The sequence below is a fragment of the Oncorhynchus tshawytscha genome, linkage group LG33, assembly GCF_018296145.1.
Source record: "Oncorhynchus tshawytscha isolate Ot180627B linkage group LG33, Otsh_v2.0, whole genome shotgun sequence".
In the NCBI taxonomy this organism is placed as follows: domain Eukaryota; kingdom Metazoa; phylum Chordata; class Actinopteri; order Salmoniformes; family Salmonidae; genus Oncorhynchus; species Oncorhynchus tshawytscha.
Window position 1 is genome coordinate 5,767,933 of NC_056461.1, and position 24,529 is coordinate 5,792,461.

The window sequence follows — 24,529 nt, forward strand, 5'->3', positions numbered from 1 at the left end:
CTATTGATTTAGAACCACAGAGAGTTACCGCAAGTCGCAAAGAAAACAGGAGCTGCCTCCACTATTCCAGCGCCATTTCAACATCATCAAATCACCTCTGCTTAGTCTAATACAGTGACAACTAAAAGATACCAAAAACAATTTAGTCCAATCAATGTAAGCTAAATACGATGTGGCTGTTGAGCTGGCTCAGTTTAGCTCAACGCTGCTTGGCTAATTTTGTAAACTTTGTTTTATCAAGGGAGGCCAAATGCTGGCTGGCTTCCCTTGCTTTCAATGCTACGGGCAGCAACAATGTCATACTCGTTTGGACCAGACAGCATCGGATAGATGGCCTACACGTCCAGAGACAGAGGGGCGCTGTTTCGCTCGCTCGGGTGTTTTCTCATGTGAGATACAGTCTGCCTCTTGCGAATTGAAGGGAAATGATGACACACAGAGACGAAAGATTCATTATTTCGTTTTTTAAATTAGTAGTTTGTTGGGGGAAACCATGGATACACGCCACTGGTGGATGTCAGGCTGTCTGTTAGAATTCATACTACAAGATTGACGGCGCACAGCAGATCTTTTGGTCGGCAGAGATATGAAATGAAACCAACTCCAGGCGCTTTTTGCTACGAACAGCATTTCACGCAGCCAAGGATGAAACGGTTGTGTCCGTGTTGTAGCCTTGGAACTTCCACTGAATGGAACTTTTCAACGGTGTTCGTGCAACACGGTGCATTCAAACCGCAATATGACTTAAACGGTGTACAGGTAGACATTACTCTGGGTTAACATTTTAACTAATAATACGCGGTGACTTATATTGATCGACCTAAACTGGCGTGATGGGTGTTAGTGGACTCTGACATTATGGAAGCGCAACACTTGGAGACTTTTGGAAGCGACAGCGGGAGCCAGTCCTCTTCAGGCTCCGAAACCTTGTCAGAGGGAGAAGGTATAGATATCTGTTTAGAAGAAGTGCACCAATATTACGAGTATTTCAACAACCAACACACTTCAGACTTCGTCACTCTAAAAACAGAAGGGAAGGAAGAAAAGAGTGTGGCAGACGAGGCGGTGGAACCGGGGAATAAAGAACATGGGGAAGGAGGCAACAAAATGGTAATTTACCCATTAAACGTTAGTAATAATGTCTTTGGGTGGAGTGGCTTGAATGGCAGGTGTGTGTGTGTGTGTGCGCCCTCGCAAAGGTGACAACCATCATGCCTTGTTGCGTATGTGTGCGCACTGCTTGTGAGAAATAAGAAATTGTTACTTTATTTCAGCTAAAGTATTATTCAGAGTATAATATTTTAGCTGAATAAAAATGTATTAGTTTTTTTAGTTTCTTGGCAACTTTTCACATGGAATAGCCTTCAATCAGGACAACAGTTTTCAGCTGTGCTAACATAATTGCAAGAAGGTTTTCTAATGCTCAATTAGCATTTTAAAATAATAAACTTGGATTAGCTAACACAACGTGCCATTGGAACACAGGAGTGATGGTTACTGAGAATGTTCCTCTGGAAGCCTATGTAGATATACAGTCAACATTAACAGTGTCTTCACTGTATTTCTGATCAATTTGATGTTATTTAATGGAGAAAAAAAGTACATTTCTTTCAAAAACAAGGACATTTCTAAGTGACCCCGAACTTTTGAACTGTGGTGTATGTATCCAGGCTTTGTTGAGAAGACTACTCTTCTGACGTGGCACACCCAAATACCTCTCTGCCTTTGTCACCACAACCTCAATTTTCTGTTATAAATGCTACAAATCCAATCTTACTGAAACATAGCATTTGTTGATCTATCCCTCTGTACTGGTACATATCTACTACTTGCACCACTCCTCTCAGGATTCCTCCCCCTTGAGCCATCTTCCTCTTTCTTCACTGCCTCAGCTTGCGACAACTTCTGCACTACTCTTACCCTGGAAACCTTAAACTGCCACTCTCGCACTGGACATTTCTGGTCCCCAGCCCCAATTAACACATACCACTACTTTCCCAAATGCTACACAGTGTCTCATGCACTTCTGCACACTTCTCACACCTAGGAACCTCTCTCCTACACATTGCTGCCACATGCCCAAGCATTGTATTTGGCACAGAAGCTCGCACCAGATACCTTCTATATGCTAACATCACCTTGTCGGGCAAAGACTCAATATCAAAACTCCAAAGGACAGACAACGACTCTTCTGTTTTACCACTCACGCCACTCTGTCTGCGCCGCGCCATCAGACGAGCACCACAAACACCGGGTATCTTCCCCTTCAGTTGGTCAAACTTTCACATTTACCCCTACCTCAGTAATTACTCCTCAATTGAGCCCTATCCTTGAGAGCGAAACAATTCACCCCTCTTGTCTCGGTTTGTTTAACGCGGAGCGCCTGCTCCCTTTGACCAGCAGAAACGCAAACAATTATCACAAGACCACTTCTGGCTACCTTCAACGATTCCGCAGCACCCAACTCTGTTTTCACCCACCCTTATTCCACAAATGGATCAGCCAAAAGGCAAGGGTCCACTTTTTTTCCATCCTGACCCTCTTTGTTAGCCTCAAGCTCTGAGAAATTCACCAAACCTACCAGCTCTGATACTTCGCCCTCATTCACTTCCATTTCTCCTCCTGTCTTCGATCTGGTAAACAGCTCACTCTGCTTACACTTTCTACCATTCTTCTTTAAAAAAAAAAATCTTCTCCCTTTTTCCCCTGACATTTTTAACTGACTCAAGCTCACCCTCTTTCTCTCTTTGACGCCATTTAACCGGCCGAAGTCTACTGCATGAAAAATGAAATGCTGCATATTTGAATTGAACCCTGTGTTCATCAGTCCAGCTGCATCTTAGCAGTACTGCCTGTCTATACTTACCTCATGAAAGCTGCGAACTGGTGGTCCAGCCAGATATGGCTAGTTATGTATGTTTGCCATGTAAGGACAGGTCCTGGAGGCTACTATGTTGGAAAGAGCCCTTGTAAATTAAACAGTTCTTTTTATTTGGAGACGGATGTTTTGATTCTATGAAATATCGGCGAACTTGGAAAACATTGTTGCAGTTGCTCACACACAACTCAGAGTTTTGTCCTGAGTAATAAAACGGATGATCCTGTGCCCCTCTGCAATTTACATCTATAAGTACCTAGGTGTCTGGCTAGACTGCAAACTCTCCTTCCAGACTCATATCAAACATCTCCAATCAAAAATCAAATCAAGAGTCGGCTTTCTATTCCGCAACAAAGCCTCCTTCACTCACGCCGCCAAGCTTACCCTAGTAAAACTGACTATCCTTCCGATCCTCGACTTCGGCGATGTCATCTACAAAATGGCTTCCAACACTCTACTCAGCAAACTGGATGCAGTCTATCACAGTGCCATCCGTTTTGTCACTAAAGCCCCTTATACCACCCACCACTGCGACCTGTATGCTCTGGTCGGCTGGCCCTCGTTACATATTCGTCGCCAGACCCACTGGCTCCAGGTCATCTACAAGTCCATGCTAGGTAAAGCTCCGCCTTATCTCAGTTCACTGGTCACGATGGAAACACCCATCCGTAGCACGCGCTCCAGCAGGCGTATCTCACTGATCATCCCTAAAGCCAACACCTCATTTGGCCGCCTTTCGTTCCAGTACTCTGCTGCCTGTGACTGGAACGAATTGCAAAAATCGCTGAAGTTGGAGACTTTTATCTCCCTCACCAACTTCAAACATCAGCTATCTGAGCAGCTAACCGATCGCTGCTGCTGTACATAGTCTATTGGTAAATAGCCCACCCATTTTCACCTATCTCATCCCCATACTGTTTTTATTTATTTACTTGCTCTTTTGCACACCAATATCTCTACCTGTACATGACCATCTGATCATTTATCACTCCAGTGTTAATCTGCAAAATTGTAATTATTCGCCTACCTCCTCATGCCTTTTGCACACATTGTATATAGACTCCCCCCTTTGTTTTCTACTGTGTTATTGACTTGTTAATTGTTTATTCCATGTGTAACTCTGTGTTGTCTGCTCACACTGCTATGCTTTATCTTGGCCAGGTCGCAGTTGCAAATGAGAACTTGTTCTCAACTGGCCTACCTGGTTAAATAAAGGTGAAATAATTTTTTTTTTTAAAAACACAGCAGATTAGTTCAGCGTCCTAAAACGTACCAATACATGTCCAACATCCTGGTGGGATGATTAACAAAAAGGATGTGGTTTTACCTTTCTGAGTTGTTCCTTGTCATTTCAGCAAGCCATGACACCCACATCAGATGGTTTCTGTAGTTAGAAACGGGTAACACTGGCATTCCTGAAACATTATTTTGTTGAAATTACATTTTTATCTCTGGGAAATTACGCTAATTGATTACGCCCAAAATTGTCATTTTAATGTGTAAGATTCAGATAATATTCAATACATGTAGTACCCAACATCAGATTTTCCTACTAAGGTGTGAGACATGAGGAATCCCCCCCACCAAAAAAAGACACCCATGGACCCCTCACACCCTTGCCAATCACACCGAACATCCAGTATACAGTATCAGTTCTCTGTTTTTCTGAGATCGGATTATATTTAAACAATATAATGTTTCAGGAATGCCAATCGTATCGAAGTTCTGACATCCTTTCTGTAGTATCTGAGATGGTGGGTGTTAATCTTCTTTCCTGTACTTTTTGAGGTGGAACAACCCTTTTGGATTGCAATAGCAGACTAGAACAGTTTTGTCAACTTGTGGTCCTTCCACAAGCCCAGGTCCCTGGAATGTTACTTACTCTACCACTATGCCATGTGAAAATGTCCTCCTTTTGAACACTAGAACTAAAACATTTTCCAGGTGTTTATACAGTCATGTTTTTTCATGTCTGTGGGCTGATCAGGAATTCTGGGATCCTTCTAGATCAGAACAGCTTGTTTGCTGCTCCTCAATATCCCTGTATGTATGCATGATTTCCCTTGTGTTAGCGAAATGGGCTTATATGTTTATTCTTATTTTTACACCAATCACGTTGTGGTGGACTCTCCATTTGTGAGTCTAATGAGCTGTGCAGGCCTACACACGAATCATCCCTCCAACACACATCTCTTCATCTCTTCTCCAATCTATAGCACTTCCAAGTGATGGTCATTTTCAAGCGATGAATTGATAGTAGGTCATTTCCATGTAAAAGGATCCATGAGCACCAATATATATATATGTGTATGTGTGTGTGTGTGTGTGTGTGTGTGTGTATGTATGTGTGTGTGTGTGTGTATATATATGTGTGTGTGTGTGTGTGTGTATATATATGTGTGTGTGTGTGTATATATATGTGTGTGTGTGTGTGTGTGTATGTGTGTGTGTGTGTGTGTGTGTGTGTGTATATATATATGTGTGTGTGTGTGTGTATATATATATGTGTGTGTATATATATGTGTGTGTGTGTGTGTATATATGTGTGTGTGTGTGTGTGTGTATATGTGTGTGTGTGTGTGTGTGTGTGTGTGTGTGTGTGTGTGTGTGTGTATGTAGGTAGGTAGGTATGTATGTAGGTAGGTAGGTAGGTAGTGTATGTATATATATATATATAGGTGGGTCAAACGTTGTGGGTAGCCTTCCACAAGCTTCCCACAATAAGTTGGGTGAATTTTGGCCCATTCCTCCTGACAGAGCTGGTGTAACTGAGTCAGGTTTGTAAGCCTCCTTGCTTGCACACGCTTTTTCAGTTCTGCCCACAAATGTTCTATAGGATTGAGGTCAGGGCTTTGTGATGGCCACTCCAATACCTTGACTTTGTTGTCCTTAAGCCATTTTGCCACAACTTTGGAAGTATGCTTGGGTCATTGTCCATTTGGAAGACCCATTTGCGACCAAGCTTTAACTTCCTGACTGACGTCAAATCAAATTTTATTTGTCACATACACATGGTTAGCAGATGTTAATGTGAATATAAAGAAATGCTTGTGCTTCTACTTCCAACCATGCAGTAATATCTAACAAGTAATCTAACAATTTCACAACTACCTTATACACACAAGTTTAAAGGAATGATTTAAAAATATGTACATAAAAATATATGGATGAGCGATGGCTGAATGGCATAGGCAAAATGCAGTAGATGGTATAGAGTACAGTATATACATATGAGTTGAGTAATGTAGGGTATGTAAACATTATGAAGTGGCTAGTGATACATTTATTACATCCAATTTGTAATTATTAAAGTGGCTAGAGATTAGTCAGTATGTTGGCAGCAGCCACTCAATGTTAGTGATGGCTGTTTAACAGTCTGATGGCCTTGAGATAGAAGCTGTTTTTCAGTCTCTCAGTCCCAGCTTTGATGCACCTGTACTGACCTCGCCATCTGGATGATAGCGGGGTGAACAGGCAGTGGCTCGGGTAGTTGTTGTCTTTGATCTTTTTGTCCTACCTGTGACGTCGGGTGGTGTTGGTGTCCTGGAGGGTAGGCCGTTTGCCCCCGGTGATGCGTTGTGCAGACCTCACTGCCCCCTGGTGAGCCTTACGGTTGTGGGCGGAGCAGTTGCCGTACCAGGCGGTGATACAGCCCGACTGGATGCTCTCGATTGTGCATCTATTAAAGTTTGAGTGTTTTTGGTGACAAGCTAATTTCTTCAGCCTCCTGAGGTTGAAGAGGCTCTGCTGTGCCTTGTTCACCATGCTGTCTGTGTGGGTGGACCATTTCCGTGTACGCCGGGGAACTTAACTTTCCACCTTCTCCACACTACTGTCCTGTCGATGTGGGTAGAGGGCTGCTCCCTCTGCTGTTTCCTGAAGTCCACAATCATCTCCTTAGTTTTGTTGACATTGAATGTGAGGTTATTTACCTGACACCACACTCCGAGGGCCCTCCCCTCCTCCCAGTTGGCCGTCTCGTCGTTGTTGGTAATCAAACCTACCATTGTAGTGTCGTCTGTAAACCTGATGATTTGAGTTGGAGGTGTGCATGGCCACGCAGTCATGGGTGAACAGGGAATACAGGAGAGGGCTGAGAATGCACCCTTGTGTTGCCCCAGTGTTGCAGATCAGTGGGGTGGATATGTTGTTTCTACCCTCACCACCTGGGGGTGGCCCGTCAGGAAGTCCAGGACCCATTTACACAGCGGGGTCGAGACCCAGGGTCTCGAGCTTAATGACGAGTTTGGAGAGTACTATGGTGTTAAATGCTGAGCTGTAGTCGATGAACAGCATTCTTACATAGGTATTCCTTTTGTCCAGATAGGTTAGGGCAGTGTGATTGCGATTGCGTCGTCTGTGGACCTATTGGGGCGGTAAGCAAATTGGAGTGGGTCTAGGGTGTCAGCTATGGTGAAGGTGATCTGGTCCTTGACTAGTCTCTCAAAGCACTTCATGATGACGAAAGTGAGTGCTACGGGGCGATAGTCGTTTAGCTCAGTTAGCTTTCTTGGGAACAGGAACAATGATGGCCCTCTTGAAGCATGTGGGAACAGCAGACTGAGATAAGGATTGATTATGTCCGTAAACACATCAGCCAGCTGGTCTGTGCATGCTCTGAGGACGCGGCTAGGGATGCCGTCTAGGGATGCCGTCTGGGCCGGCAGCCTTGCGAGGGTTAGCATGTTTAAATGTTTTACTCATGTTGGCTGCAGTGAAGGAGAGCCCACAGGTTTTGCTAGCGGGGCTGGTTTTCTTTTTGTAGTCCGTGATTGACTGTAGACCCTGCCCACATACCTGTCGTGCCTGAGCCGTTGAATTACGACTCAACTTTGTCTCTACGCTTAGCTTGTTTGATTGCATTGCGGAGGGAATACCTACACTGTTTGTATTCGGTCATGTTTCCGGTCGCCTTGCCCTGATTAAAAGCAGTGGTTTGCCCTTTCAGTTCTGCACGAATGCTGCCATTAATCCATGGTTTCTGGTTGGGGAAGGTTGTAATTGTCGCTGTGGGTACAACATCACCGATGCACTTGCTAATAAACTCGCTCACCGAATCAGCGTATTCTTCAATGTTATTGTCCGACGCTATGCGGAACATATCCCAGTCCACGTGATCGAAGCAATCTTGAAGCGTGAAATCCGAGTGGTCGAACCAGCATTGAACACACCTGAGCACAGGCGTTTCCTGTTTTAGTTTCTGTTTATCGGCTGGGAGCAACAAAATGGAGTCGTGGTCAGATTTTCCGAAAGTCTCATGGAACGTAGGCTTACATTGAACACCTCACATTGGCTGCTACTGTAGGCTGAATGATAGAACAGCTATTTCTATGTTAAAAATGTTATTGGATACATTTGTTCCATTATTTTTGATGGTAGGCCACTGGTAGCACTACATTATGATCAAATAGCCACAGTAGCATACTTGGCCACTGTTACAACTCTAACTTTAACGCTCACTGGAAGTTGCACAGAATTTTCACAACGTTCAAGTTTGCGCTCAGCCGACCAAAAATTTGTTCAGTGATGAACGAAAACTATTTTGAGGGAACATTGTCGTGATGAGATCCTGAGGCCCATTGTCGTGCCATTCAGCCGGCGCCATCACCTCCATGTTTCAGCATGATATTGCACGGCCCCATGTCGCAAGGATCTGTACACAATTTCTGGAAGCTGAACATGTCCCAGTTCTTCTATGGCCTGAGTACTCACCAGACATGTCACCCGTTGAGCAGTTTGGGATGCTCTGGATCGACAGTGTGTTCCAGTTCTCACCTATGGGGTGGCAGGTAGCCTAGTGGTTAGAGCATTGGGCCATTAACCTGAAAGGTTGCTAGATCGAATCCTGGAGCTGACAAGGTAAAAATCTGGTTCTTCCCCTGAACAAGGCAGTTAACCCACTGTTCCTAGGCCGTCATTGTAAATTTGTTCTTAATTGACTTGCCTAGTTAAATAATATCCAGCAACTTGCACTGCCATTAAAGAGGATTGGGTTCACATGCAACAGGCCTGATCAACTCTGCGAAGGAGATGTCGCGCTGCATGAGGCAAATGGTGGTCACACCAGATACTGACTGGTTTTCTGATTCACGCCCCTACTTTTAAAAATATATTTTTATTTAAAGGTATCTGTTATTAACAGATACATATCTGTATTCCCAGTCATGTGAAATCCCTTAGGCCCTGGAGACCTATATGTAACTCAGTAAAATCTTTGAAATTGTTGCATGTTGCGTTTTATTTTTTGTTCAGTGCATTATCAGAGAGAGTTGGACCATAGAATGCTCTGAAAAATTCAAATCACATTAGGTAAGACTACGTGATGAAATATAGTACAGTAATAGTGTTATTGCGTCTCTATGGGTAAGACACGTTGGAGCAGTCGACTCTGGATTGCAAGTGGTTAGTGGTGTTTCTAAAGTCCTTGTTTTGTGTGGGCTGTGGGCTCTAGGTGTGTTTTCACCGTCTACTACAGTATAACACAGCAGTGGAATTTTAATCTGCTGCTGGAGTCTACCTGGATTTCGGTGCTTTTGAAGGATTAATGCCTTGTTATGTAACCACAGCTTGTTATTCACCTTCTATATGGGACTATGGAAAATATCTGCTCTAATTTTTTCACCTTGGCTGGGTAAAGAGAATATCAGCTTTTGAAAAATCTGTTCTCTTTCTCTTCATCATGCAGGGGGTGGCGTTGGATGGAAGAATATGATGTATAAAATCAAGATTTTAATGCCAAGATGACTTGTTTTCACCACATCCTATGGTTTCATTAACAGTCCATAATTGTAAATTATCACAACGGAAGTATTGTTTCATACCAAAGAAAGTTAATGATGCTCCTGGGGCAAAATATTGGGAAAACAAAAGTGCTATCTGAAGTTGCTGGTAATAGCCTATAGGAGGAGTCAGCGAACTTCATGTTGAATGCCAATTTCTCAGATTCTACCAATCTGCGTGCCAGTTATGGTTTTCATATGCACATTTTCGTGGATCAGTTTAATTTATAATCACGTCTTTGTATCTCAATCCTTGTCAAGTGGTTAATCAAAATTCTATCCACATCTAAATAAAAATACAAACCTAAAAGGTTACTTCTATTGCCATTTCCAACTATGTAGAAATAGCCTACCTTAAGCCAACAAATAAAAACATTGCAGCCTGCAGGTAGAAAATATCCTGATTTTAAAAATGTATATCCTATCAATCACATTGGCTACGTATGGTCTGTCTGTAATGAACTTGAAACATTGTATCAGCTATTAACTTGGGTCTGGCCTGAAGCACTTTGCAACTTTGTATAAAATATTCTGGGCCCTCCGAGTTTTCCACCCAGTGACCTCGGGACAGACACAGCTGTAGGCTATTTGTGCAAGGGATAACAAGTAATCAGGTAATCCTATTTTGTGACGTTTCCACTGGATCAGAGCTTGACATTTTCCCTTTCACGCTGAGTGGTTATCAAAAAGGAGAGGGCTGGAAAGATTTTTCAAATGCATTGAGGAATTGTCATTTCAATGGATATAATAACAGTCTTTGTTTGCTTGATGTTTTGAGGTGAAAACATTTATTTTGAGAGGCCCAACAGCTCATTAGTGGTGGTGCATTAAGCCAATCAGAAATACAACGCTGGACAAAAATATGAATGCAACGTGTGTTGGTTTCATGAGCTGAGTTTACATCCCTATTAGTGAGCATTTCTACTTTGCCAAGATAATCTATCCACCTGACACGTGTGGCGTATCAAGAAGCGGATTAAACAGCATGATCGTTACACAGGTGCTTCTTGTGCTGGGACAATAAAAGGTCACACAACAATACCACAGATGTCTCAAGTTTTGAGTGAGGGTGCAATTGGTATGCTGACTGCAGGAATGTCCACCAGAGCTGTTGGCAGATCATTTAATGTTAATTTCTCTATCGTAAGCCGCCTCACCTTGTTTTTAGAGAATTTGTCAGTACGTCCAACCTGCCTCACTTTCCAACCTGCCTCACTTTCCAAATGCATGCATATAGAGATATACATACATACATATATACATACATACATACATACATACATACATACATACATACATACATTCATACATACATACATTCATACATACATACATACATACACATACATACATACATACATACATACATACATACATACATACATACATACATACATATACAGTGGGGCAAAAAAGTATTTAGTCAGCCACCAATTGTTCAAGTTCTCCCACTTAAAAAGATGAGAGGCCTGTAATTTTCATCATAGGTACACTTCAACTATGACAAACAAAATGAAATAAAAAAATTCCAGAAAATCACATTGTAGGATTTTTAATTAATTTATTTGCAAATTATGGTGGAAAATAAGTATTTAGTCAATAACAAAAGCTTCTCAATACTTTGTTATATACCCGTTGTTGGCAATGACAGAGGTCAAACATCGCCGATACCGATTTATTGGAGGACCAAAAAAGCTGATACCGAATAATCGGCCGATTTAATAGAAATTAATAAATAATAATACAAAAAATAATCAAATTTTTTTTTTTAAATTAATAATTATAATGAAAAAAAATTATATATATATATATATATATATATATATAATTTTTTTAAATTATTTGTAATAATGACAATTACAACAATACTGAATGAACACATTTTAACTTAATATAATACATCAATAAAATCAATTTGTCCTCAAAAAAAAAATGAAACATGTTCAATTTGGTTTAAATTAATGCAAAAACAAAATGTTGGAGAAGAAAGTAAAAGTGCAATATGTGCCATGTAAGAAAGCTAACGTTTAAGTTCCTTGCTCAGAACATGAGAACATATGAAAGCTGGTGGTTCCTTTTAACGCGAGTCTTCAATATTCCCAGGTTAGAAGTTTTAGGTTGTAGTTATTATAGGAATTTAAGGACTATTTCTCTCTCTACCATTTGTATTTCATATACCTTTGACTATTGGATGTTCTAATAGGCACTTTAGTATTGCCAGTGTAACAGTATAGCTTCCGTCCCACTCCTCGCTCCTACCTGGGCTCGAACCAGGAACACAACGACAACAGCCACCTTCGAAGCAGCATTACCCGTCGCTCCACAAAAGCCGTGGCCCTTGCAGAGCAACGGGAACAACTACTCCAAGTCTCAGAGCGAGTGACGTTTGAAACGCTATTAGCGCGCACCCCACTAACTAGCTAGCCATTTCACATCGGTTACACCAGCCTAATCTCGGGAGTTGATAGACGTGAAGTCATAAACAGCGCAATGCTTGAAGCACAACACAGAGCTGCTGGCAAAATGCACGAAAGTGCTGTTTGAATGAATGCTTACGAGCCTGCTGTTGCCTACCACCGCTCAGTCAGACTGCTCTATCAAATCATAGACTTAGTTATAACATAACACACACAAATACGAGCCTTAGGTCATTAATTTGGTCGAATCCGGGAACTATCATCTCAAAAACAAGACGTTTATTCTTTCAGTGAAATACGGAACCGTTCCGTATTTTATCTAACGGGTGGCATCCCTAAGTCTAAATATTCCTGTTACATTGAAGGTTGTGCAGTGTTATGTCATAATTATGTAAATTATGTAATTTTGGCAAATTAGGTGGCCCAAACAGTTGCATATACACTGACTCTCCGTGCAATGAACGCAAGCGAAGTGAAACAAATTAACCTGGTTGCCTGCTAACCTGCTAACATGGATTTATTTTAGCTAAATATGCAGGTTTAAAAATATATACTCTACTTCTGTGTATTGATTTTAAGAAAGGAATTGATGTTTATGGTTAGGTACACATTGGAGCAACGATACGCACTGCATCGATTAAATGCAAAGCAGGATACGCTAGATAAACTAGTAATATCAACTATGTTTAGTTAACTAGTGATTATGATTGATTATTTTTTCTAAGATAAGTTTAATGCTAGCTAGCAACTTACCTTGGCTTACTGCATTCGCGTAACAGGCAGGCTCCTCGTGGAGTGCAATGTAATCAGGTGGTTAGAGCGTTGGACTAATTAACTGTAAGGTTGTAAGATTGAATCTCCTGAGCTGACAAGTTAAAAATCTGTCGTTCTGCCCCTGAACGAGGCAGTTAACCCACCGTTCCTAGGCCGTCATTGAAAATAAGTGTTCTTAACTGACTTGCCTAGTTAAATAAAGATTAAATAAAGGTGTAAAAAAAAAATATATATAAAAATAAATAAATCAAAATAAATCGGTGTCCAAAAATACCGATTTCCGATTGTTATGAAAACTGGAAATCGGGCCTAATTAATCGGCCATTCCGATTAATCGGTCGACCTCTAATAGATATGTAATTCTCATTGAAAGCAAGTCTAAGAAGTCACAGATCTGATCTATGTGCGCTATGTCTGTGTGTTGTTTTTGAGTCTTTTACCTTAGGATTTTGTACACCAGCTTCAAACTGCTGAAAATACAATATTTGATGTTTTGGAAAATATATTTCACAGCGGTTTAGATGGTACAATGATTGTGATTTTAAAACGAGCTCAGAGTGCAGACAAACTGTAATCAGGCGAAATATCACCATTTCGTCAAATGGTGGAGAGATTTCTGCACATTGAACCTTAAAGGATAATTATCACTGTGGTTCAGGTTCACTTTTACACAAAATCACCATTAGAAATGTTGTGAAAATGGATTAAATGCTTCCCAATATATTTAACGTTTTGTTGGTGGACCCCCCTCTTTGTAGCTTCATCAATTCCTACAGAATATATCCAAGTGGCTAATTAGAATATTGGGACATTGTTCGAAGCCACTACAGCAACAATGTTGACATTCTGAAATGCGACCTCTGCCCTGCCGTAGGGAATGGAGGAGACAGCAACATTGTCTGCTTGGCTAGAAACTATAGAATGAACAACCAGTGTGATTGGCTAGAAACTATAGAATGAACAACCAGTGTGATTGGCTAGAAACTATAGAATGAACAACCAGTGTGATTGGCTAGAAACTATAGAATGAACAACCAGTGTGATTGGCTAGAAACTATAGAATGAACAACCAGTGTGATTGGCTAGAAACTATAGAATAAACAACCAGTGTTTTGTCTCTCAACCTCAGAAATATAACTAATGACTGTCTCATGTCCAGACTATATCTGTTAGACATTTAGAAATAAAACTAATGACTGTCTCATGTCCAGGCTTAAACTGTTAGAGACATTTTGGCATCAGAAAGAAAACGTATTTGTAGATATTTTTTGTTATTGAATAGAATGTTTTATAGAATTATTTAAAGTATATAGAATTAATATAGAAATGCTGACTGTGTACAGTCAGTCTGGAAGTTGTTTATTTGTCATGACCCCTAGTGGCCCATTGTGGGTGTGTTTCATTAGTTGTATTATGGGAAGACGGGGTCAGTTGAAATCTACATGGAACAGATGATGGGTGCCTGTATAGAAGACGCCGTTTTAAGATGCAGTTTTCAACCATTTAATATCATTGTTTTATATAGTTTTATTGTGGATTAAACCTCTGGATTGACCTAAGAATGTTGTTCTTAACCGACTTAACCAGTTAATTAAAGGTGAAATACAGGTGTAAAAAAATCTGAACAATTTCCGATTTGTTATGAAAACTTGAAATCGGCCCTAATTAATCGTCCATTCCGATTAATCGGTCGACCTCTAGTACACATCACTCCTGTGTTCCAATGACACGTTGTGTTAGCTAATCCAAGTTTATTATTTTAAAAGGTTAATTGATCATTAGGAAACCCTTTTGCAATTATGTTAGCACAGCTGAAAACTGTTGTCATGGTTAAAGAAGCAATAAAACTGGCCATCTTTAGACTAGTTGAGTATCTGGAGCATCAGCATTTGTGGGTTCAATTACAGGCTCAAAATGGCCAGAAACAAAGCCATTTCTTCTGAAACTCGTCAGTCTTGTTCTGAGAAATGAAGGATATTCCTTGTGAGAAATTGCCAAGAAACTGAAGATCTTGTACAACGCTGTGTACTACTCCCTTCACAGAACAGCACCAACTTTCTCTAACCAGAATAGAAAGAGGAGTGGGAGGCCCCTGTGCACAACTGAGCAAGAGGACTGGTACATTAGTGTCTAGTTTGAGAAACAGACGCCTCCTGGCAACTTCAAAACACCAGTTTCAACGTCAACAGTGAAGCGGCGACTCTGGGATGCTGGCCTTCTAGGCAGAGTTCCTCTGTCCAGTGTGTGTTCTTTTGCCCATCTTAATTTTGTCTTTTTATTGGCCAGACTGCCTTAATGTTTGTTTATATATTTGTCTCTCCACTTTGCGTGTTAGTGGATGAATAAGTCCTCTATCAGATGGTGCTTCTTTCTTCAGCAACCCACCAATATGCTATATCATCTGAGAGTAGTCGACTGAATGTGTCATGGGCAACTGCACGGAAACAGAGACTCCAGATATTTAACTTATAATCAATGCGAATCAAAAAAATATAGATTTTTAAGTTTTTTATTTATGAAATGTAAAAAAATCTAAAATAATATTTACCCCTTTTTCTCACCAATGTCATATCCAATTGTCCCATCGCTGCAACTCCCAGACAGACTCAGAAGAGGCGAAGGTCGAGAGCCGTGCGTACTCCGAAACACTACTGCGCCAAGCTGCACTGCTTCTCGACACGATGCCCACTTAACGCCGTACACCTGGTGACCGTGTCAGCGTGCATTGCGCCTGGTCCGCCACAGTAGTCACTAGAGTGCAATGGGACAAGGACAACCTGGACAACCTGGACAGCCAAACCCTCCCCTAACCTAGACGACGCTGGGCCAATTGTGCGCCACCTCATGGGTCTCCCGGTCACGCCCGGCTGCGATACAGCCTGGGATCGAACCAGGATCTTAGACCGCTGCCCATTTGATTTCAAAATTTAACAAACCATGCAGCTCTATGCACAAGGACTACTTTTTTACTGATTTACTGATGCAAAGTTGGTTGGACGGGACTAAATATGAACCAAATCATTAGATGTCTGTTTCACAAGTTTGGAAATCAAAGTACAGCACAGTAGAGTACAGCAGAGTTCTGTACATTATAGTGTACTCAACTCTAGTGTGCGCTACTGTGAACTGTACTCTACCTTTCTTTACTGTACTGTCCAAGCTTGTGAACCCAACTGTGGTTTGTGACTACTATGATTCTCTACTCTACTTTCCTTTCTTTAACCCCCCCTTACAAACCCTGACTCGCAGTTGGCATTCCGATTAATCCCAAAGGTGTTCAATGGTGTTGAGGTCAGGGCTCTGTGCAGGCAAGTCAAGTTATTTCACACCGATCTTGACAAACCAGTTCTGTATAGACCTTGTTTTGTGCTCGGGAGCATTGTCATGCTGAAACTGGAAAGGGCCTTCCCCAAACTGTTGCCACAAAGTTGGAAACACAGACTAGTCTTCTTGGGTATGACATTACAAGCTTGGCACACCTGTATATGGGGACAATCTCCCATTCCTCTCTGCAGGTCCTCTCAAGCCCTGCCTGCGTCGGTGCACTGCTATTTTCAGGTCTCTAATGGATGTTTGATCGTGTTCAAGTCCGGGCTCTGGCTGGGCCACTCAAGGACATTGAGACTTTTACCAAAGCCACACCTGCGTTGTCTTGGATGTGTGCTTAGGGTTGATGTCCTGTTGGAAGGTTAACCTTCACCCCAGTCTGAGGTCCTGAGCGGTCTGGAGCAGGTTTTCATCGAGGATCTATCTGTACTTCTGTCCGTTCATCTTTCCCTCAATCCTGACTAGTCTCCCATTCCCTGCTGCTGAAAAACATCCCCACGGCATGATGCTGCCACCCATGCTTCACCGTAGGGATGGTGCCAGGTTTCCTCCAGACGTGACGCTTGTTGACATTCAGGTCAAAGGGCTCAATATTGGTTTCATCAGACCAGATAATCTTGTTTCTCATGGTCTTTAGGTGCCTTTTGGCAAACTCCAAGTGGGCTGTCATGTGCCTTTTACTGAGGAGTGGCTTCCGTCTGGCCATTCTACCATAAAGGCCTGATTTGGTGGAGTGCGGTAGAGATGGTTGTCATCTGGAAGGTTCTCCCGTCTCCACAGAGGAGCTCTGTCAGAATTACCATCGGGTTCTTGGTCACTTCCCTGGCCAAGGCTCTTCCTAGAGCGGCCAGGAATCATCTAGTTCGCTAATGAGATTGTGCAGGGATCCTGATTGCGGACTTAAGAGAACTAGAGCCATCGGCATATATTGACACTTGTTTTTAAGCCCTGGATTTCTAAACCCATGATATTATTGATGGATCGGATTTTAATAGCGAACATTTCGATTTGCATAAATAGATAAGGAGACATTGGACAACCTTGTTTACCTCTTTGTGACATTATTTACTATTTTACAGTGGTGTAAGGACCTTAAGTAAAAATACTTGAAAGTACTACTTATTCCGTTTTTTGGAGTATCTGTACTTTAATTTACTATTTATATTTTTGAAACTTTTACTTTTTCTCTACTACATTCCTAAAGAAAATGTACTTTTTACTCCATGCATTTCCCCTGACACCCAAAGTACTCATTACATTTTGAAAGTACTTACCAAGAGAACATCCCTGGTCATTTGCAGCCTCTGATCTGACGGACTCTCTAAACACAAATGCTTAGTTTGTAAATTGTGTGTGAGTATTGGCGTGTGCCCCTGACTATCCGTAAATGTAAACTAACAAAAAAAACATTTGTTCTGTCTGGTTTAAGTATGACGATTTTGAAATGATTTATACTTAAGTCTATTTTAGCAATTAGATTTACTTTTGATACTTAAGTAGATTTAAAACACAATATATTTGAACTTTTACTCAAGTAGTATTTTACTGGTTGACATTTACTTGAGTCATTTTAAGGTATCTTTACTTTTACTCAAGTATGACAATTCGGTACTTTTTCCGCTACTGCTATTTTACATCTGGGGTTATCATACATAACTTTAACCCATTGTACAAGAGATTCACCAAAATGAACAGAGTCCAGCATTTATATATAAATTCTCGTTGTACTTTATCAAAGCCCTTTTCCAAATCTGCTATGAAGACCAGGCCTGGTTTCATATAGTTCTATTGTTTCACATAATTGTGTTATATCATCTCCAGTGTATTGTCCATGTGAAAAACCTGTAATCAGGAGGAACTTTTTATGGCTGCAGGGGCAGTATTGAGTAGATTGGATGAAAGGTGCCCATATCAAATGGCCTGCTCCTCAGTCATAGTTGCTAATATTTGCATATTATTATTGGTATTGGATAGAAAACACAAGTTTCTACAACTGTTTGAATTATGTCTGTGAGTATAACAGAACTCATATAGCAGGCAAAAACCTGAGAGGTGGCAGATTTTCAACCAAAGTCTCATTGAAATTACAGTGAGATATGGATGAGTGTTCACTTCCTACGCCTTCCACTAGATGTCAGCAGTCAATAGAACTTTGTCTGATGACTCTAATGTGAAGGTGGACCTGCGTTCCACCGCTCATCTGAAGTAATTCTAATTCTCTGGTTGGAACGTTATTCAAGATATATGTAAACAACATTCTAAAGATTGATTCAGTACATCGTTTGACATGTTTCTACTGACTGTTATGGAACTTTTGGACATTTCGTCACATAGTGGACGCGCTTTGTGACTTTGGAATTGTTTACCAAACGCGCTAACCAAAGTAGCTAATTGGACATAAATAACGGACATTTTCGAACAAATCAAGCATTTATTGTGGACCTGAGATTTCTAGGACTGCATTCTGATGAAGTTCATCAAAGTTAAGGAAACATTTATCATGTATTTTCTGGTTTCTGTTGACTCCAACATGGAGGCTTATTTGGCTACTGTTCTGAGTGCCGTCTCAGATTATTGCATGAGTTGCTTTTTCCGTAAACTTTTTTTAAAAATCTGACAGCGGTTGCGTTAAGGAGAGGTATATCTACAATTCCATGTGTATATTATCTACATTTATGATGAGTATTTCTGTTGAAACGATGTGGCTATGCAAAATCACTTGATGTTTTTGGAACTAGTGAATCTAATTAGCCAATGTAAACTTAGATTTTTTTATATAAATATGAACTTTATCAAACAAAACATGCATGTATTGTGTAACAAGAAGTCCTATGAGTGTCATCTGATGAAGATAATTCAAGGTTAGGGATTCATTTTATCTTTATTTATGCTTTTTGTGTATGCTATATATTTTGCTGGAAAATGGCTGGGCTTATTGTGGTTTGGTGGAGACCTAACATAATCATTTGTAGTGCTTTCGCTGAGAAGCCTATTTGAAATTGGACACTTTGGCGGGATAAACAACGAAAATAGCTTTAAAATGATATGACACGTATGTTTTAGGAATTGTAATTATGAGATTTCTGTGGTTTGAATTTGGTGCCCTCTATTTTCACTGGAAGTTGTCATATCGATCCCGATATCGGGATTGCAGCCATAACAGGTTAATAATATCTGGTTAAACCTTTTTCAGCCTTCTTTAATAAGGGTTAAATAAAAAAATTAAAAATACCAAGAATGATAATATAAATTGTAATATTAACATTACTATGAGTGGTAATAATAATTATAGCAATCATAATAAATAATAGTAACCCATAGTTGTAATACAGATTATCATACCATTCATAATAGCTAAAAGGATTTGGTGTAGGAAAATATTGCTATTTCTAACCCATAGTCCCTATCATCATCATCATCATCATCATCATCATCATCACCCAATAGCAGTGACTGCACACACACTCACCTCTTCCCTCCTGCGCTTATATACACACACACACACACACATATATATATCACACACATGAGTAGGCTTGCTATGGGAATGCATTTGGTAGCATTGCCTTAATTGTTTAACTTGGGTTAAACGTTTCAGGTAGCCTTCCACAAGCTTCCCACAATAAGTTGGGGGAATTTTGGCCCATTTCTCCTGACAGAGCTGGTGTAACTGAGTCAGGTTTTTAGGCCTCCTTTCTCGCACACGCTTTTTCAGTTCTGCCCACAACTTTTCTATAGGATTGAGGTCAGGGCTTTGTGATGGCCACTCCAATACCTTGACTTTGTTGTCCTTAAGCCATTTTGCCACAACTTTGGAAGTATGCTTGGGTCATTGTCCATTTGGAAGACCCATTTGCAACCAAGCTTTAACTTTAATCTGACTGATGTCTTGAGATGTTGCTTCAATATACAGTGGGGCAAAAAAGTCTTTAGTCAGCCACCAATTGTGCAAGTTCTCCCACTTAAAAAGATGAGAGGCCTGTTATTTTCATCATAGGTAGACATCAACTATGACAGACAAAATGAGAAAAAAATCCAGAAAATCACATTGTAGGATTTTTAAAATGAATTTATTTGCAAATCATGGTGGAAAATAAGTATTTATAATTAGGAGCTCCCTTCCTCTGCTCAAAATAAGGCACCTGCACAGCTGTTGTACACAACTGTGCTGAAGAATGACAAGACAACTAGACACAATCAAGAGTACCCTATGCTATTACACACTACAACCAAACAAAGGTATGTCAGTGTCTCAAGCAAGTGAAAGTTACGAAAATTGTGTCAACTGTTCGGCACGGGATGACAACTAAATTAACCTCTGGAAAAATGCCAGGGAAAATGCAGAGCGCCAAATTAAAATAAATTACTATAAAAATCTAACTTTCATTAAATCACACATGCAAGATAGCAAATTAAAGCTACACTTGTTGTGAATATAGCCAACATGTCAGATTTCAAAAAGGCTTTTCTGTAAAAGCAAACAATGCTATTATCTGAGGATAGCACCTCCGTAAACAAAGAGAAACCATATTTCAACCCTGCAGGCACGACACAAAACGCAGAAATAAAGATATAATTCATGCCTTACCTTTTCTTTTGTTGGCACTCCAATATGTCCCATACACATCACAAATGGTCCTTTTGTTCGATTAATTCTGTCGATATATATACAAAATTGTAATTTATTTGGAGCGTTTGATCCAGAAAAACACTGGTTCCAACTTGCTCAACGTGACTACAAAATATCTCAAAAGTTACCTGTAAACTTTGCCAAAACATTTCAAACTACTTTTGTAATACAACTTTAGGTGTTTTTTAACGTGAATAATCGATCAAATTGAAGACGGGATGATCTGTGTTCAATACAGGAAGAAAACAAACTGAAGCATGCTTTTTGGTCACGCGCCTCTATCTAACAGTACACTTCAAGTGACCCTCGTTCAAGATGGCCGTATTTCTTCATTACACAAAGAATAACCTCAACCAATTTCTAAAGACTGTTGACATCCAGTGGAAGTGATAGGAACTGCAAGAAGGTCCCTTTAGAAATCTGGATTCCCAATGAAAACCCATTGAAAAGATTGACCCCAAACAAAAACAAAATCTGAATGTTTTGTCCTTGGGGTTTTGCCTGCTAAATAAGTTCTGTTATACTCACAGACATGATTCAAACAGTTTTAGACACTTCAGAGTGTTTTCTATCCCAATCTACTAATAATATGCATATATTATCTTCTAGGGATGAGTAGCAGGCAGTTGAATTTGGGCATGCATTTCATCCGGATGTGAAAATACTGCCCCCTGTCACAAAAAAGTTAAATCCAACTGATGACATTGCACACAAGCACGAGCTGGCAAAAATGTACTATTTTTTTAACTGATGTCATATAGACACTTATATTCATTACTATGCCATTGTTGCTTTTGTACTGAGTTTCACTATCAAAGCCACTTGCCGATTATAGTGTTGTTGTTGATGTTTTCATAATTTGACAGCGTCTTCTGACCATGCTTTCTTGGTGGTTTTTTGTTGTTGTTATAAACCTAAGCTGTTACCATGTTCCAACGCATATGCTTTGTTTCATAGTCGTAACATATAAACAAATTAAAATGCAATTGTGTTATTTGAAATAAAATACAAATCATATTCCGTTACCCAAAGCCTTATGAAATATATTAAAAACACTGTTAGAATGTTGCATTCAGAATTACTGCTCATTAGGATATTGACCTCATTCCATGTCTATGGGGTCAAATTGCACTTCCTAAGGCTTACACTAGATGTCAACAGTCTTTAGAACCTTGTTTGATGCTTCTACTGTAAAGGAGGGGCTCATAAGGGCTCTTTGAGTCAGTGGTCTGGCAGAGTGCCACAAGCTCGTGACGCTCGTTTACGTGAGAGTTAGCTCGTGTTCTATAGCATTTCTGAAGACAAAGGATTTCTCCGGTTGGAACATTATTGAAGATTTATGTTAAAAACATCCTAAAGATGTAAAGAATCAATCATTTGACATGTTTCTACGGACTGTAACGGGACTTTTGGACTTTTCATCTGCTCGTGCGTCATGAACTTGGATTACTGGGCTGAATGCGCAAACAACGAGGAATTTGGACATAAATGATTAACTTTATCGAACAAATCACACATTTATTGTGGAACTGGGATTCCTGGGAGTGCATTCTGATGATCATCAAAGGTAAGTGAATATTTATAATGCTATTTCTGACTTCTGTTGACTCCAACATGGCGGATATCTGTTTGTCTTGTTTTGTTGTATGAGCGCCGTACTGAGATTATTGCACTGTTTGCTTTTTCCGTAAATTAAAAAAACAATCTGACACCTACGGTTGCATTAGAGAAGTCTATTTTTAATTCTGTGAATAACACTTGTATCTTTTATTAATGTTTATTATGAGTATTTCTGTAAATTGATGTGGCTCTCTGCAAAATCACTGGCTGTTTTGGAAGCAGAACATTACTGAACATAACGTGCCAATGTAAACTGAGATTTTTGTATATAAATATATATTTCTGCTTTTTGTGACTCCTCTTTGGCTGAAAAAATGGCTGTGTTTTTGTGACTTGGCTCTGACCTAACATAATCATATGTTGTACTTTCGCTGTAAAGACTTTTTGAAATTGGACACGATTGGTAGATTAACAAGAAGTTTCTTTCATTTGGTGTATTGCACTTGTTAATGTTTGGAAGTTACATACAGTGGGGCAAAAAAGTATTTAGTCAGCCACCAATTGTGCAAGTTCTCCCACTTAAAAAGACGAGAGGCCTGTAATTTTCATCATAGGTACACTTCAACTATGACAGACAAACTGAGAAAAAAAATCCAGAAAATCACATTGTAGGATTTTTAAAATGAATTTATTTGCAAATTATGGTGGAAAATAAGTATTTGGTCAATAACAAAAGTTTATCTCAATACTTTGTTATATAACCTTTGTTGGCAATGACAGAGGTCAAACGTTTTCTGTAAGTCTTCACAAGGTTTTCACACACTGTTGCTGGTATTTTGGCCCATTCCTCCATGCAGATCTCCTCTAGAGCAGTGATGTTTTGGGGCTGTTGCTGGGCAACACAGACTTTCAACTCCCTCCAAAGATTTTCTGTGGGGTTGAGATCTGGAGACTGGCTATGTCACTCCAGGACCTTGAAATGCTTCTTACGAAGCCACTCCTTCGTTGCCCGGGCGGTGTGTTTGGGATCATTGTCATGTTGAAAGACCCAGCCACGTTTCATCTTCAATGCCCTTGCTGATGGAAGGAGGTTTTCACTCAAAATCTCACGATACATGGCCCCATTCATTATTTCCTTTACACGGATCAGTCGTCCTGGTCCCTTTGCAGAAAAACTGCCCCAAAGCATGATGTTTCCACCCCCATGCTTCACAGTAGGTATGGTGTTCTTTGGATGCAATTCAGCATTCTTTGTCCTCCAACCACGACTAGTTGAGTTTTTACTAAAAACTTCTATTTAGGTTTCATCTGACCATATGACATTCTCCCAATCTTCTTCTGGATCATCCAAATGCTCTTTAGCAAACTTCAGACGGGCCTGGACATGTACTGGCTTAAGCAGGGGGACACGTCTGGCACTGCAGGATTTGAGTCCCTGGCGGCATAGTGTGTTACTGATGGTAGGCTTTGTTACTTTGGTCCCAGCTCTCTGCAGGTCATTCACTAGGTCCCCCCGTGTGGTTCTGGAATTTTTGCTCACCGTTCTTGTGATCATTTTGACCCCACGGGGTGAGATCTTGCGTGGAGCCCCAGATCGAGGGAGATTATCAGTGGTCTTGTATGTCTTCCATTTCCTAATAATTGCTCCCACAGTTGATTTCTTCAAACCAAGCTGCTTACCTATTGCAGATTCAGTCTTCCCAGCCTGGTGCAAGTCTACAATTTTGTTTCTGGTGTCCTTTGACAGCTCTTTGGTCTTGGCCATAGTTGAGTTTGGAGTGTGACTATTTGAGGTTGTGGACAGGTGTCTTTTATACTGATAACAAGTTCAAACAGGTGCCATTAATACAGGTAACGAGTGGAGGACAGAGGAGCCTCTTAAAGAAGAAGTTACAGGTCTGTGAGAGACAGAATTCTTGCTTGTTTGTAGGTGACCAAATACTTATTTTCCACCATAATTTGCAAATAAATTCTTTAAAAATCCTACAATGTGATTTTCTGGATTTTTTTCCTAATTTTGTCTGTCATAGTTGAAGTGTACCTATGATTAAAATTACAGGCCTCATCTTTTTAAGTGGGAGAACTTGCACAATTGGTGGCTGACTAAATACTTTTTTTGCCCCACTGTATTTAAAAAAAATACATTCCCTTTCCGCCTTTTCAG

General features: G+C 40.4%; 1 protein-coding gene across 2 annotated transcripts in view; it reads left to right on the plus strand.

Annotated features, from left to right (window-relative positions):
• Positions 1-381: 381 nt before the first annotated feature.
• Positions 382-24,529, plus strand: part of LOC112230789 (microtubule-associated serine/threonine-protein kinase 3) — a 177,950-nt gene continuing 153,802 nt past the window's right edge. For both annotated transcript variants that reach the window (XM_024397078.2, XM_024397079.2), the window contains exon 1: positions 382-1,110. In XM_024397078.2, coding sequence (XP_024252846.1) covers positions 859-1,110 — 252 coding nt within the window. In that variant the 5' untranslated portion in view covers positions 382-858. The remainder of the gene's footprint in view (positions 1,111-24,529) is intronic.